At 37.8% G+C, this 16,312-nt stretch overlaps 1 protein-coding gene across 1 annotated transcript; it reads right to left on the bottom strand.

Moving 5' to 3' along the window:
* Positions 1–4,556: 4,556 nt before the first annotated feature.
* On the bottom strand, positions 4,557–15,963 carry NUP50 (nucleoporin 50kDa). Its single transcript, XM_009879715.1, has 7 exons — positions 15,891–15,963; positions 14,478–14,561; positions 12,087–12,282; positions 10,085–10,747; positions 8,994–9,072; positions 7,179–7,297; positions 4,557–4,964 (listed from the first exon to the last, which is right to left on the bottom strand). The coding sequence occupies exons 1-7, from the start codon at positions 15,957–15,959 to the stop codon at positions 4,762–4,764; spliced, it is 1,413 nt and encodes a 470-aa protein (XP_009878017.1). The 5' UTR covers positions 15,960–15,963; the 3' UTR covers positions 4,557–4,761.
* Between the last annotated feature and the right edge of the window lie 349 nt (positions 15,964–16,312).

Below are 16,312 nucleotides of genomic sequence, written 5' to 3'. Positions count from 1 at the left end.
TTTTTTTTTTTTAAAAAAAAAAAAAGTACTGGGCAATTTAGGTAGTAATGTGGCACTCTTAAGGATGCAGTCACTATCAATAAACTCAACATAGGCTCTTGGGTTTCCCAATCATTGCACTTGTAGGGGTGTTGAGATGATAATCTTTGCTAACCAATAGTTGCATCCACGTGCAAGAAGTAGCTCCCATTTGTGGGCATAACCTGGATAGCTCCAGGACCATGAAGGGAATTAAGGGAGGTCTCAACAGCATAATAGAAAGTACAGTTGGATGACAGGTGCCGTCATGGCCTCCACAGTTCCTGGTGCATTGGAAAGATGATCTACACTTTTCAGAACAAGTCTGTCTTGATTTTGGTTTGTTTGGGCGTTTTGTTTTGTTTTTTTTTCCCCTCCTTTTGCCAAACTGTCACAAACCAATGAAGAAAAGAATCGCTTTGTGGCCTGGCATTAGGAGATAGCACTTTCAGGCTAGATCTAAAAATACGTTCTGCGTATGCCATCAGGCAAACACAGGTTGCTTTTGCTCTTTTAACGTTCCAAGTGGAGGGATTTTTAGAGGTGGATCTCTACAGTCATTTTCTTAGCATGCAAGCACTAGTTTTTCTCTCTCTAGTCAAAGGCAGCCCTAGCCCCCCTCCAGGAGCTGATTCAGCTCACTGACCTTGCAGGAGGAAGGCGTTTTTGCTGAACTGGCTCTCAGCGATGTGACAGGTTTCAAAGGCAGTGTGAGGAAGGGGCACAGGAGGACACTGCTTCTTTTAGCAGCAGTAAGGCTGTGCGCAGGATTTTCTAGGCAGGAGTTTGCCTGCAAGCAACTGATTGTAAAATTAATTTTATTAATACAGTGTTACACAGTCAAAGTCAAAAAGAGATACACGAGACACTTATCTCCCATTCATTTATTCACATTTTCCATGGATTTTTGTACACTTCCTCAATGTATTAGAACTAATGAAAACATTGTTACATGACAAGTTATGTGAAACTTAAGTATCCACTGAAAAATTCAGAGCAGTTTGAAATCTATTAACAATTAACAAGTCATCACATTCAGGAATTTCCTTGGATTTATACTAGGTCATGCCACTTTAAATTGTTTAATGTCAGGTAATTTCTGCACACAGGCACCAGCTACAAAATTTTAGCAAATGCAAATAAGTTAAGGCATCGGAAAGAAAGTCTTTAAGGACATTTTAAATGTTACAGTGCTGCAAAGGGAGCTGAACTGAAGTTCTTAATAGTAAAGCGTACCTCCTAATTGGTTCACGTTCTACAACATGTTCATTTGAACTGTAAATTTAATTTAAACTTTCATGTTCATCAACCAAAAGGGATATGAACACGCTGTTGTGCTCCCAAATAGATAATTTTAAGTACATTACCAAAAAAAAACCCTGCATATAGCAATTTGATGTTAAAACAAAATTCAAACCAACTGTAATAATCTCCTTTACAGATTATTCTGATAATTAAAAGCAACAGAGATCTTCATTTTCTGTTTTGGGGAGGTGAAAAGGAAAAGAAAGATTTCTAAGCAACTGAAACTTCAAAATTACAGCAGAAGGAAGAATGCATGATCCATGAGACACTCCACCGATGTACAGCTGAAACAGCAAAGGCAAATTAGGGAGGAAACTTGCATCTTTAATATCAGGTATCTGACATCCAGCTGTTAAATATATTTAATATCTACCAAGATACAGGAGTGCCTCACTGAGTTGGAATTCTGATCAAAATTCCTTCCTTGTATAGCACATGCCACTTTGTTATGAAGGCATTAGTATATTGATTTCTGTGCTCTCCACTAACTTTTGCTTTTAGGCCTTTATTTCTATGTAATAATCTCTGGCTTTTTACAGTATTTATGTATTTTAATATTTCTTAACTAGAAACTGAAGCATCTTTTTTTTTTTTTTTTATAACAGTACTGGAGAAGGGTTGTGCTTTGTAAGTGAACACCAAGTGAAAAGCCTATGATTGGTTTATCCTGCTTCATAATCCAGATAATTGCAGGGTCACTACGATTGATGCCAATTAAAATCTCTAATTTGCAGTAAAATTCTTCCCTAGTCTTTTAGTGGCAACTTTTGCCATGTAAAATGTTCATGTATATAACTGACATTCTAATTAACACGAGATTCCAATTATATACCTTCCCCTAGCTTTACTGATAAATCCATACATTGCTAAAGAATTAAGGTGTCTCATCTCAATTAGTCTTTCCCATAGCTAATAGAAGATATTACTTGCTACCATGGATATTGATATTGTAAGGTTTAATTTTTCCAACACGATTTATTACTATTCTATTTATTTTTCCTTACACTCTGTGCTCACCCTCAGAATGCCCACTCTTGAACACCTGGCAGAGAGGCACTAGTCGTTATTCAGTTTGCCAGCTTTAGAACTGGGCCAAACTCGTGCGTGCAAAACCCCAAGACTGCCTCACTTTGGAGGCAAATCGTAAGGATACGTAGGAAGTTCAGTTTGTCTCTCAGTTGTTCAAGTCAGTTGGTCCACATTTCAATGGATGAAGAAACAGTTACGTATCCGTGAGCTTTCGGAAGTAAACAAACACAAACCCAAGACCACTGACACAATCTCTACAGAGTTGCTCTTAAAGTGGGATGCGTAACAAATCCTCTTACCACATCCAGTCTGTAGACCTTTCTGCATGGAGACATGTTTAAGACACTACAGTCAAACAACAAATGCAAAAATAACTGAGCCCTTGGACATTAAACCTGAGCCTGTAATAAACTTTCAGGCAATATTCTGCTTTTCATTCATACACAACTAACATGCAAGCTTTCAGCTTGTGGCCTCCAATTTAAGTATCAGCAAGACTTTGTTTTTCAAAAAAGCACATTATTTTGAGGAAAGTAATGTCACTTACTTTCAATGGTTAAGTACTGAGCCAGATAAAAAAAAAGGCACCAGTTTATATCTCAAATAATAATTGAAATCTTATCTAAGCTTCCTTTACACTTGAGTGTTAAAAATGCAATTTCTGTGACCTCAGTGCAGCTGAAATGTGGGCAGAGGCCTTTGCTTTTGAACTTTGGTCAAGAAGGCTATAGATCCTATAAAGTTTTTCCTCCTTTTAGTTGTGAGGGGGAAAAAAGGCCATAACCTGAATTGTGCAGTGAATGAGGACTAAAGACAGCTGTTTGGTCCCCCACGGAGAGCAGTGGGGGAGCAGGTAAGATGTGCTGCATCTAATCAAATGCTGCTGCTACTTTTTCCCCACCCATAGGATGCCACTATTGTGGATTTCCAGGTCCCCTGTGAGAATTGCATCATGCTGCATTTATTTATATTTTTTTTTAAGAATGGCATATTTTTTTCCTCTGTGTCACATTAGCCAGAGAAGGGTTGGCAAGTTTCTTCCATCTCCCCAGAGCTGGTCAGTGCGACAGATCAGACAGCAGTTCAAGGTTAATATTACCATTTAGCTCTTGGATAGTTTCCAGAGCTGGAAGTGAAGCAGAAAAACAATTATTAGGGAAGGAATTTCCAGCAAACAAGATTTGAAAAAGATTAAATAACCAAACAAGGTCTGATAAAGTTGAGATGGAAACTGAGAACAGAATGATGCTCTGATTCACAAGTTATTGCCACATGGTTAATTTTAACACAGCTGAAAACTAAGTTATAGATTAACCTAGTGCTCCCTACTTCTGTGACAGAAAGCTTGTCCTAAAGCTGCAAACTACTGCTTTACTTAATGTAATGCAGTAAAGCACTGTAGTTTTAGCACACAGGAAAAGTAATTATTGACACACACACACATTTATGCATGTATTCTTGGTAATGGCCAGAGGCAGTATAAAGATCTATAAAAATCCTGAAATTTGTTTGTGAAAAGACATATCTTCAGAGAAGTACTAGCAGCGACACAAGTACAACATTTACAACTCTGCCTCTGCTGGGTTTCAGTTTTAGCCCAAGGGACTAGGGAAGAGTACCTCGGAGGGACCATAATGGAAGTGCAACCCTTTGCCTCGGACTTGTCCGAAGTCAGCAAATGCCAGCTGTGATTGTGGTCCAAGATAAACAGTCTTCCAGTTGTCTGCTTGTACTATTGCACATTGTTAGCTTGTTGCTACAGTAAGAACAGAACTGACAGTTCTTCTCTAAGAAACGCTACTGTCAACAAGACTACGCAAACAAATTTTCTTTTAAATATCTGGAGATGCAGTCTCTGAGTCCCAAAAGCACTGTAAGAGTTAAAACACAGTACAATATATAATACCATTGTTGGTGGGGTAAATTGTCACCAACAGTTTGAAAAATTAGTCTCACCAGAATATGACAGACCAATTAAAATTAAAAATCTGGAGTCTAGAAACAGTTTTAACAGTTAAACTTCAACATCCTCCCTTCTCAAAGCAGGAGGTTGTTGCATTGCACCGCAGTCTGTGAGGAAGCTCTGGTACCATATTTTTGTACTCTGATTTCAGTCCATTCGGTCAAATTGACCACGTTAGAAACATATGCTTTAATTTAAATCAATGTGCTTTATCCAGAAGAGGTCCTGCATTTACATATTGAAAAATGAGGGAGCACAGTCCAACACTTGTGTTCTATTAAAGCTTTTATTAGCTAGTTTAGTTTTTCCTCACAGAATTTTTCCAGAATTCCTATAACAGTTCTTAATATCAGAGTAAAGAGTTAAGTGTTCAAGTGAAGTTATGGAAGAAAAAAAGAGCAGCAGCAGTTTGGCAATAATTCCTCAAATCACTGACTGCAACTTATTTAAGCCTCCTTTTTCTCCAGTAAGATTTTGTGCAACTCGTCTGCATCCTCACTTGTTTTCACCCTTATTAACATAGTGACAGGAACAGCTGGATTCTTCTCATCAATCGGTGGATTAGGAACACAAACTATAAGAACATTGTTTTTTCCGGTTCTTGTACATGGCATCTTGTGTGGAATTAGAACATTCAAAAGTATGTTTCCTGCATGAGAGGAGGAAAAAAATGACAATCAGCAATTCTTCAGCTTTTACTACAATACAGATGTTAGTATATTTACTCAATAGGGATTTAAGTTTGTGTTTGAAAGGAAGGCAATTCACAAATATCATATATACTTGTCTTACTCTTCCCTAAGCATCTGCTTGCAGCCACTGCTCTCACGTATTTCTTTCCTCTTCAGGAACGAGGAAATCTCTGAAAATACTGTGTCCTCCTTTTTTAAAGGGAGGAATCTGAAGAATATCAAATGATAGTAGGGACACATAGGAGAAAGGGAAGGGGACAAGGGAGAAGCAGCAAATGAGGAATCCAGTCAGTGCTTAGTTTATGCTTATGCAAGTTACTCGTTCTGACCATCAAGCACAATTCATAAGCAGAAGCAAAAAGTTAGCTTTAACACACGTACTGACATGTTAATGTAAAATTGGACAAACTATGGTAGAGTAAGTATTTTGTATCCTCAAATTGTACAACGCATCTGATGTGGTCTTCCACTGGGTTACTAACAACAGCTCTACATCAACTTGTTAAATTATGTAGTGAGTTGGAGAGCTTCAGTATTAGTGGTCTATTAAAACAGTCACAAACAAACTCAAATCTGCTTCCACAGAAGACGCACGCATTTTGTAAACCTGGTAAATAGTTCAGAACACGGTAGTAGTATTTAGGGAAAAGTCAAGTCTTCGCCTTCCTTTCCAGTTCAGTTTTTCAACACAGTGAGATTTTAGGAAAGGATTATAGCACTGTGTGAAGATAGCAAAAAGGAAAGTATGCATCACTATGACTGCAGCAGCTTCTAGAAACCAATGCTTGGAAACACCAAGCTGAAACGTCTTAGTGTATGAGCTGAAGAAAAAGGAGAGATTTCCTAATATATCACCTCAGATGAAGGTAGAGGGAATGTAAATCAACATCATGAAAATTAGCATCAGCTGAGTGAAAATCAAGACTTGTGTTAAAGGGCAGGTAACTTGAAGAAACAGCGTTTTCATCTACCCTATTCAACCCATTCAAATCCCCAAGGAAATCCTGAAAGCACCGACGATGCTGCCATACATCTGCATTCAGCCTTACTGCTAAGAACTGCCCTTTATCTGGCAAACCTTGTCTCCACTGAAAGAAGTTCGTGATTCAGAAGTGACTGACACAGGAGTCCCAGTCTCACCAGGTATTTGAGAACTGCCCCTACTGGACCTGCAGAGTCTTTACATAGACTTGCTAGAGTGCATTATAAACTGAAAGTGAGGTGAGATTTACCAATGGCCTACAGTGCTGCCTGGCTTTAGTCCTCAGGTCTTTTATAAGCATGTTTATTTTGTTTTATGGAGTTGTCAAGAGCATGTGAATGCCACAAGCAAGTTTGTTGAAATTAGGTACTGAAGTGTAGCAAAGTTTCTCAACACTGAATACCAAAACACTGATTTGCACAGTTTGAGCGTGTAAACGCTCTTCAGCCAGAACATTACACCTTAAAAACTTTGCTTTTAGAACTTAGTTGATATATTAAAGAAACAGTTGGGGTTTTTTTCCTCTTTAATTAGCTGTATATGTTAATGTTCATCTCAAAAGACATTCTGAGGAACTATGACACTAAAGGTTATTCTAATTCTATAGAGTCAACCTACCATTTGTGATCAACTGAAGTTAGCTAAAGCACAGTTCAACAGCTGGACTTCAGTATGCATTTTAAGAGTAATGCATATAGCAAAACCCTGCATGCCTGATCTATATAATGTTCCCCTTTATCCCCAAGTACGATGGATGTCTGCTCACATGCCCAACTATTTACACAGTCAGGATGAATTGCAGACAAGTGACATTTGTCCTACATCTTAGCACAAAATTTGTTCCTTTTCATTCATCACACCTGATAAATGTATACTGCATTGTGGATCTTAAGCCACGCTTCAAAGCCACTCAACAAGTCAGGGATGGAGAAAAGCCATTAAAAAAAGGGGAAGGGGGGAGGAAATACCCAAACATAACCATAACCTTTTACTTCCTTTCAGTGCTTCACGTGCACTATTTTGTAATACTCATTAGAGGCATCCAATTACTTGTTCAATACCTGAAATTATTCAAAAACAGTAGAAAGGTTTTCACTAATCATGTCTGTTATGCTGTGTAACAAAAAATATCCTAACACTTAGCAGGGAATTTCACATCAAGACTTGCTACTCAAATAAATTTACTTACCTAAATTCGTATCTGCTCGGACTAGGAGTTGAGTTTTTTCATTTCCTGCTGGTTTTAAGTGTAATGTTCCTACACCTTTTTCTTTAAATTCATTATCCTTTTTGTAGAATAGTTTGCACCTGTGCAAATAAAAAAAAATTGTATGTGCAGACTTTAAATATAAATGTATCTCTCAAATACACGCACACATATCATATCCATCTGACTCACAGTAAGCCAATAGTTTAACAATAATCAGAAGTTAACATGCTGTGAGTAGCATAAATCTTTATTCTTCTTGACCTTGTTTCATGTGCTAACAGATAGTACATCCAGTTCAGGAAGAGAAACTTAATTATTTCTTCCACCATTGAAATGTTGAAGAGAAGCTCAACATGACCCAGCAATATCTGCTTCTGGCCCAGAAAGCCAACTGCATCCTGGGCTGCATCAAAAGAAGCGTGGCCAGCAAGTTGAGAGAGGTGATTCTGTCCCTCTACTCCGCTCTCATGAGACCCCACCTGGAGTACTGTGTCCATCTCTGGAGTCCCCAACATAAGGACATGGACCTGTTGGAGCAGGTCCAGAGGAGGGCCATGAGGATGGTCAGAGAGCTGGAGCACCTCTCCTATGAAGCCAGGCTGAGAGAGTTGGGGTTGTTCAGCCTGGAGAAGAGAAGGCTCTGGGAAGACCTTCCAGCAGCCTTCCAGTACCTAGAGAGGGCCTACACGAAAGATGGGGAGGGAGTCTTTATCAGGGAGTGTAGTGACAGGATGAGGGGTAACAGTTTTAAACTGAAAGAGGGTAGATTTAGATTAGATATTGGGAAGAAATTCTTTACTGTGAGGATGGTGAGACACTGGAACAAGTTGCCCAGAGAAGCTGTGGATGCCCCATCCCTGGAGACATTCAAGGCCATGTTGGATGGGGCTTTGAGCAACCTGGTCTAGTGGAAGGTGTCCCTGCCCGTGGCAGGGGGGGTGGAACTAGACAATCTTTAAGGTCCCTTCCAACCCAAACTGTTCTATGATGAAATGATAAACTTATTACTTTAAGGGAAAAATAAGATGCACAGCAACCTGTAGTCAGGGTCCATAAAGAGTAGTAACTGTAAGCTCTGTTTAAAAACACTAATTACAAAACTAAGAACTGAAGTTATCATAGGACACATGTAAAATTTAAAAACATTTAAGTGAAGCTCTAATAAACCTAATGCCATTCTTCATAAATTAGCACATACCTTCTCTCAGATAAAGCAAATGACTTTCTGTAGAGGGACAAATTCTATGCTAACTGTTAAGCAGACTTGCAATTACTTGGACTACTGAGCATGCTTTGAAAAACTGCTTCTAGTACAGGTAGTCTCATTTTGATCTTAAAAGTAACACTTGTTCACTACTTCATACAACAATCAGCATTTTCCAACTGAAGAGTCTTATTTCAGGCTATGCAAATAGTTAAGCACCTGACTGATTTTTCTGAAGTACAGTATGTTATTTCTGTGGTACAATCCCTACAATTTAAACTTAGAAAATCTAATGAAGGCAGAAACATCATCTTCATTTGTAAAAAAATGATCACAATTACAAGTTAGCTGCCACTGCTGTGTCCAAGATACACAAGAATTTTAGTAAGATCTTACACATTTTTGCCTGTAATTAACTTTTTTACAAGTGGAATTTCATATTCTATATGGCTTCCTAACAAGCTTTATTAACTAGGAAGTCAAGAAAATATTGATTATGCACTGCAGTGGTGAAGAACAGCAATACACAAGTATGAATTTTATTCTCAAAGTTACAAGTCTATTCACTATTCCAAGTTAAAGTCACTTACTTCTTTGAGTAGAAAGCATCATCCTCTTTTATTTCATTAACAATGACTTTTGGTGGCTCTTCTTCCTCATCTTCTCCTCCTTTAAATAAAAAGTTTTAATAATTCCATATGTTAATGTTGTAAGCATATAATCTGGAAGGTATTTTTGGCATTGTACTAGAACTAGCTTATGCATGCTGTATTTGACATATACAGGTGTAGCCTGTCTGTGATTGCTAAAATACATTTCAATCCATGTGGGTTCGGAAGCAGCTTCAGTTACAGAAAAAAGTCTTATTTTCTTTTCATTCAGCCACAGCCCTCAAGCAACTTTATGCTCATCTTCCATTTAAATGGGATAAAAATACCCAACCCCCCCACCAAACAATCAAAGCTAAATAATGCAAAGCTGAACAAGTCAAACTTCAGTCAAAACCTTCTGTCGGGGGGAAAGTTGTAACATTTCAAAGAATAGACTCCACAAACGGGTCCAAGTAAAGCACAATAAACACTTCCAACAACCAAGTTTAAGTTGATGGAAGGGTAATGAGTTGCAGGAATGCCAGCCAAGAGACAGTGGCATGATTACGACTTTCCAGTCCCTCAACTGCTAGGATTTCTATCAGTTTACTGTACCCAGCTTAGCTAAATAGTAGAATAAAACTGTCAGGTAGTATGCAACTTCATTTGCCTTACAGTCTTGTAAGAAAGATGAATGAAATTGTTCCGCATCTTACGCATTTTACTGAGAGATCTCTTGATAAACCTATTGGGAAAAGCAGCAGGATTGAAACGTCCTGCAGGCTCGAAGATGGAACATTCCAGTTTCATCGTTTCAAGTCTTGTATTCAGGTCAAGAATTGTATTCTATTACAGAAAGTATAAATCTGATAGAAATACACAGGGTTTGGTAACCATATACATTTAGTGTTTCCTAAGCAGCATGCAAGACTCGAGTATTTCCAGATTAGTGGTACAGTTTTGCAGCTTTTAAATTCAAGAACAATTATTATCTAGTTCAACTTATTATTATTTCATCTTTGCAGTATTCTTAAGTCACATACACACATTCACGGCTTACCATTAAAATCAGTGTTTTAAATAGAATTTACCTTTATCATCGCTATTTCCACTTTCTGTCTGAGCTTCCAATACATTGGTAGATACTGCAGTGACAGACTTAGCTTGGTTTGCATCTTTTCCAAACAAACCTGAGTTCCCAGGAGAAAATGAGAAACTACTAAGCGTTCCTGAACCAAGGGAACCCAAAACAGAACTGTCGACACTCTTGCCAAAATTAAATGAGACGGTTGATGTAGCTCCTAATGACGGGTCTTTTTTTTCGGATGCAGCTTCAGGTTTTTTGTCCGAGGTATCCTCAGTGGTGGTGCTGTTAAACAAAAAAGTTGATCCTTGCTGTAGCTTTGAATTCCCAAACGTAGAAACAGACTGAGCGCCAGGTGTCTTGTTGCTTTCATTTTCAGAGCCACTATCACTACTGCTTCCATGTTGCTGTTCAATATTTGCTAAATACTTCTCATAGTCTCTGAAGATGGGTGTCAGGTCACAGAGTGGGTTTGTGTTTACATGCTTAACTATCCAGTCACGCACAGAACAGTTTAAAGCTGCTAACTGTTTGTGGTAAACACTAGAGCTACAAACTTTACTCTGAGCGTAGCCAGATGAGGATGGTTGACTGCCACCATTAGCTTTCGGGCTTGCAGCCGCCTTCTCAGTAAACGCAGTAGTGGTAGGACCATTTGACATTGTGGATCCTATTAGAAGAAAAACGTGGTTTAGAACTTTTCCCCCCCCCAAGAAAGAACAATTCTCAAAACCCTAAACTAAATGTTCTCAGTGTTTCTTTATCAAATCACTCATTCTTGCTCAGCTAGGAACCTTGTATTTTATCAAAACACTGTGTACCAGATCCTGTGGTACAAGTAAACAAACAGTGTTGTGAAAGAGACCTAATCTCGATAAGTTTAGACAAGTACGTTAGTTCAGGGACAGATGCGGCACACAGTTGTATAAAAAAATCCAAAGAAATCTTACAGGATAAAACTGAAAAAAAAGAGAAGTTTTGTATTTCACCAAATCTCCCAAAATCTTAATTCAAGTTTTACCAAGCTGTAACAGTTATTAAAACAAAATATTCACTTATCCTCTTGCTACTCATGCTTTAAAAAACTCTGAACGCACTAGCCCATGATTTTGCACGTTATTGGATGGTTTCCATATAAAAACCGTAATATGCAAATTAAGAAAATTCTTGTTAAATATTTAAGTTACTCCTAATTTAGTTAAGCTCACTGAAATCTAAGTTACTGTAAACTTCAAACTCCACCATTTTTATCCTGTGGCATGCTGACTCTAAGACAGTGTGGTATGGTTAACATTTCTACATCTTCAACACAAAGGAATAGAACCAATATTCTTCAGGCACTACCAAAGCATAACACTAGAGTTAGATTTGCCAAAATGTTTCAAGTGCCTTAAAATGTAGGTATGAATGTAACAGATAAGATTCTAGTACGACTGTTTGTAATGTAACAGGTGCAGGGAAAAAAGGTTAAGACTTCAGCTATGCAGCATATATTTACCAAGAACTGCAAAAAATACAGAGACAAGACCTTAAAACAAAAACAAAACAAAGAAACGACCCCCCACCCTCCACCCCCCCACACTCCTTCAAAAAAACCCTCACACATAATGAAACTGCAGTCTTACTAAATGGACATTTTCCATTAGCTTTTTTCTTTTAATTAAATTCAGAGAACTGGGACAATTATTTAACTGGAACATGTTACCAGCTGTTTTACACTATTTGGAGAGTGTCTTATGCCAATGTCTTCCATTCCCATTTGCACCTGTACAGCTGTATTAGATCAAATACAAATTTAGTTTCCACCTCTTAACACTGCATGCATTTGATAACTTGTCCCTCCAGCAGTCTAAAAATCTTTTCTAGAAATCTTACAAAGAGGAATAAAGTCTGAAAACCTTAAAACAGAACTACAGGGTTGTCTGCATTTGGGTTTTCACTATTAAAGTAACCCTACAGATTTTACTGCTGAATTTGCTGTCAAATATGCATGCTTATTTAAAACTTACCAAATGCTGACTGCGTTTCAGAGGTGGTCTTTAAACTGCTGAAAGTAGGAGTGCTAGAGATACTACTGCTTCCGTTAGACAGCCCTTCTAAAGGCTTTATTCCTGCACCATTACCAAATCCGCTGAAGCCACCTCCTCCTTTTCCAGAAGGCAATATAAAGCCTTTAAACCCTTTAAAGGCTCCTCCACTTTCAGACTGGGGGGGAGGGGGGGGAGGGGGAGAAAAAAAGAAAAAAAAAAAAAAAAAAAAGATAACCAGTTACATACATCTCCACAAAAATCCTATGCCCACTTAATATTCCGTTTATTTTATCCTGGTTCAGTGTGCTATTTCACGCCTTATTCTAAGTCAGCTATGTAAACAAAGTTAATAGCTTCCTTATGACACATATTGCTACTATTTTTAAAGGACTCAGATGTTTGGTATGAAAATAAACTAGATATAGGAAGTGGATACATAAAAGTTGTTTGGAGCAGCGGATGTGTTTGACTACCTATTTAGACATTCATAGCATCTTGTTTTCTTTAAATAATTACATAGCAATATATAATTGCAGGCTTATTTTCAGGAACTTTTAGCATTTACAACCACAACTGGAGTCCAACACTTCAAGTCAGTCATCAAAACAGCGTATTTTGTAGTCACCTATGTAACATTTAAGTGATTTACCAAAAATATTCCAATGTGACTGATGGGAGAAGCAAAGACAGACTGTACTTCATAACATAACGCGTATGCTTTCTGCAGCCTTTTCATTACCTAGTTCTGAACTCTACCTTTACAACCATATTGTTTTATGGTATAATTTCTTACATGTTTTTAAAAGGTTCAGCGTGATTAACATGCAAATAGGCTACAACTTTTAGGTACTACACATAATGTCTTTTGACGTAATGACCACTTATTACCAGAAGTGAACTTTCAATGTCTCTGGAAAGCCATCGAGGAAAAGGAGATTTGCTTCTGATTTTTATCTGCTTTTACCACTGAAGAAATAGCAAAACTTACCAATCTGAGGTTCTACTCCAGTACCTGGCCTTGTGGGTATGAGCTCTTTTTGTTTTCCTTTGTGCTTTACCTTTTCCAGTGCAGTCCTCTGTTTCTCATTTCTAGGTAGCTATTTTTGCTCTTTCATCAGTCCTTCCTACCTCTCTTTCTGGACATTCAAATTAAACTGCAGTCTTTTTCTTACAGCATTCTGCTTACTCCACCTAGGGGCTTCAATAATTTTCAAGTTTACCTTTTTGTAACTATTTCAAAGGTTACCTAGCCTCAGCTACCCTGCCGTGTCTTTTGCTTTTTAGACTTTGCCCAGCCTATCCCAGCTCTTCTTCCAGCTTTGATCTCTAACCACTGACTTCCAGCCTCCTGACTATTTCTTCTACAATCACCCGGTCCCCTTTCTCAGTCAGTTCCATTTTTCCTATTCCATTTGCCCCTGAATTCCTCCTGTTCAGCTGTGGTTTATTTCCTGCATCACCTTTTTGCGGTACAATCCCTTAATTAACTGCATCCTCTACCACATTTGTGGCTAAAACCACTATAGGCAAAAGTAGGATAGGACAGCTTCCTCATTTACATTGCTTGGACAGCAGAAGGGAAACAGAAGCACAGGAGAAAACTATCTAGCCCCCAGTTGTGCTTAGTCCCATTCAATCCAAAATCAATTTGAGTGATAGGTAAAGTTTCTGTCCTACTTTTAACACAGGGCATGCATTGTTGAAATAATGTTTCATAGAAAGATATATATGACAAAGCATCTGTCAAGGATTTTTGAAAGGACTACAATTTGGTTGGACTGGGTTAATGCTTTCACAGGGACTAAACCTGTAACAAAGGCCAAATTCCTTTCAATTTTTAATTTGTTATTGCAAAGAGTAGGTGGCACTAAAGCTCTTTGCAGGAGAAAAAGAAAAGTAGCAGCATTTTTAACAAAAGACATCTTTTTAATTCTAAGAACAGCTTAATATTTTGGCCTTTATTTAGTGTCTGCCTGAGACATCCCCCAGTCCTCCATCATGGACAACTAGTAACTTGATTTCCAGGCTTTCATCTCTGCAAAGAATGAAACTGGAACAGTTCAAATGCTATTTTACCGAACTGTAGAAGACACTGTGTCTGAAACACTCTGCATTTATACATCAAAAATACACATCTCCCTTCACCCAGTCAATACCAGTATTCTCCATTTTTCATTCTAGCCTTATTCTTGCTATGGAATGGTAAGCAAAAATTAACTTGCATGTATAAGCTGGACTAATTGCATATACTTTCTAAATGATAGCTTTATACAGTATTATTACAAGCCCAAATAAGTAAAAGAATGAGCACGGATGCCATATTTTGCAACTGAGTCAAACTACAACATTAATGCTCAATGATTACAATACCTCTGATCCAACATTTCGGCGCTTTGCTTTTTTAATAGCTCTGTTCTTCAGGACTTCTTCGCTAGCTACTGAGAAGGTTCCCACCTTTAAGAAGAAGTTACGGAATCATTAGTGAATTTCTCAGAATGCATATAGTCATTACAGTCTGAAGAGATGGCTGAGATCACTTTTTGAACACAACTGTAACACTTCTCCCTAACAAATAAGTTTTAAAAAAAAAAAAAAACAACCAACAAACCAACCCAGAAAATACATTTGATTAGCTTGCCAGCGACTTGGACAATCAGTTGATACTTTCAAAACTCTTTCTTGTTCTGCATTACATTTCCCTTTGTGCAATCACAATTTTATTACAACAAATAATTCAGCTTCTTTTTTTAAACAGACATGATATCTCTTTGCTGATGGTAATCTGTCAGTACTGCACTGTTACAAAAACTTCAGTTTAGAGAAGGTATATTGAGATGTACAGTCAAAGTCAATCTCCTGCAGTTTGCTGTAGGTTCAAGTATTAGCAAAGGCAGCTAATGACCAATTATTATCCCACAATAAATGAGGAAATTAAGCTTTGTTATATTCAGATTTCTGGAAGAGTACCGTCAGTTTTCTTTATCATTTTTTATAGGCCTAAACATTTAATATTTTCGTAGCACAGAAGCTAGCACAGTTCATTTAGAGATAATACACAAGCCATAAATAAACACGAGACATTAAAGTCTTTTTACAATCAGATTAAACGTATCATTTGACTGTTTACTTAATTCCTCTGGCTGTATAGGGACATTCAGCTAAGCACTGCGTATTTCTGAAATTAACTATTACTGACCTTAAAAAAAGGCCATGAGACATGAAGAAAATTTATCTAGACTGTGTTATATCAGTGAAGCCTAGAGTCAACTATCTCAATAAATGGTGGTGAGACAGTGGAACACGTTGCCCAGGGAAGCTGTGGATGCCCCATCCCTGGAAGCGTTCAAGGCCAGGCTGGATGGGGCTTTGAGCAACCTGGTCTAGTGGGAGGTGTCCCTGCCCATGGCAGGGGGGTTGGAACCAAATGATCTTTAAGGTCCCTTCCAACCCAAACCATTCTATGATTCTAAGAAATCAATGTATACCCATCATGCATTTGAAGGATTATGCATTTTAACAAGTCTGGGGTTCCCTTTAGAAATGTAAAGTTCATTTCCCCTAAGCTGCTGATGTCATTTTAACTGTTAAAAGCTGCTTTGCCATATGGTCTGCCTATATTGGAAGCTTTATATAAAAAAAAAAAAAATCACTTATATAAAATTGTCTTTAATTGGTACACTTTCAACCAATTATACTGTAGATTACACCCACAAGATATTTGCACATGCAAATAAAGATCCCACTACCTGCAGGGGTGAGAGGGGAATCTAATGTGTATTTTACCTCCTCAGCTTCATCCTCCTGATCCCAGTTTCTGTCAGTCAGTTCCTTCTCTGCAATTCTCTTTGCCATTTTTCTACACCTGTGTGGAAAAAAAATTTTAAAAATGCATAGAATCAACTGCATGGAAATTAACTTCTAAGCAACAGTGATCTTCAATTTGTATTACTTAGAACAAGTAATGGGAATCCGAGTGCATACAGAAGTAGGTCAAAGTTGGAATGACACTTGAAAACCAAGTATTTTTAACAACGTGTTTTAACAACAATCAACAGCACTTGAGATTAAAGTTATGGTGATTAGCCATATTTGATAGTAAATTTAAGCAACAACAGAAACACACAGTTCAATTATGGGATAAGGTTTTTTTAGCAGCATTGCTGCTAGAGAAATTCCTGTCAGTCCCATAACCCATATACCTGGTC

The sequence above is a fragment of the Charadrius vociferus genome, unplaced genomic scaffold, assembly GCF_000708025.1.
Source record: "Charadrius vociferus isolate BGI_N301 unplaced genomic scaffold, ASM70802v2 scaffold90, whole genome shotgun sequence".
Taxonomy (NCBI): domain Eukaryota; kingdom Metazoa; phylum Chordata; class Aves; order Charadriiformes; family Charadriidae; genus Charadrius; species Charadrius vociferus.
This window is presented reverse-complemented; position numbering and strand designations above follow the sequence as displayed.

What these genes read in the sequence shown, in the direction of transcription:
- NUP50 (XM_009879715.1), bottom strand. Translation starts at nt 15,959, where the DNA reads ATGGCAAAGAGAATTGCAGAGAAGGAACTGACTGACAGAAACTGGGAT. An exon ending in TGGAAATAGCGATGATAAAG is followed by an intron (nt 9,073 to 10,084) that starts GTAAATTCTATT and finishes TTTTATTTAAAG; the next exon opens with GAGGAGAAGATGAGGAAGAA. An exon ending in CCGAGCAGATACGAATTTAG is followed by an intron (nt 4,965 to 7,178) that starts GTAAGTAAATTT and finishes CCTCTCATGCAG; the next exon opens with GAAACATACTTTTGAATGTT.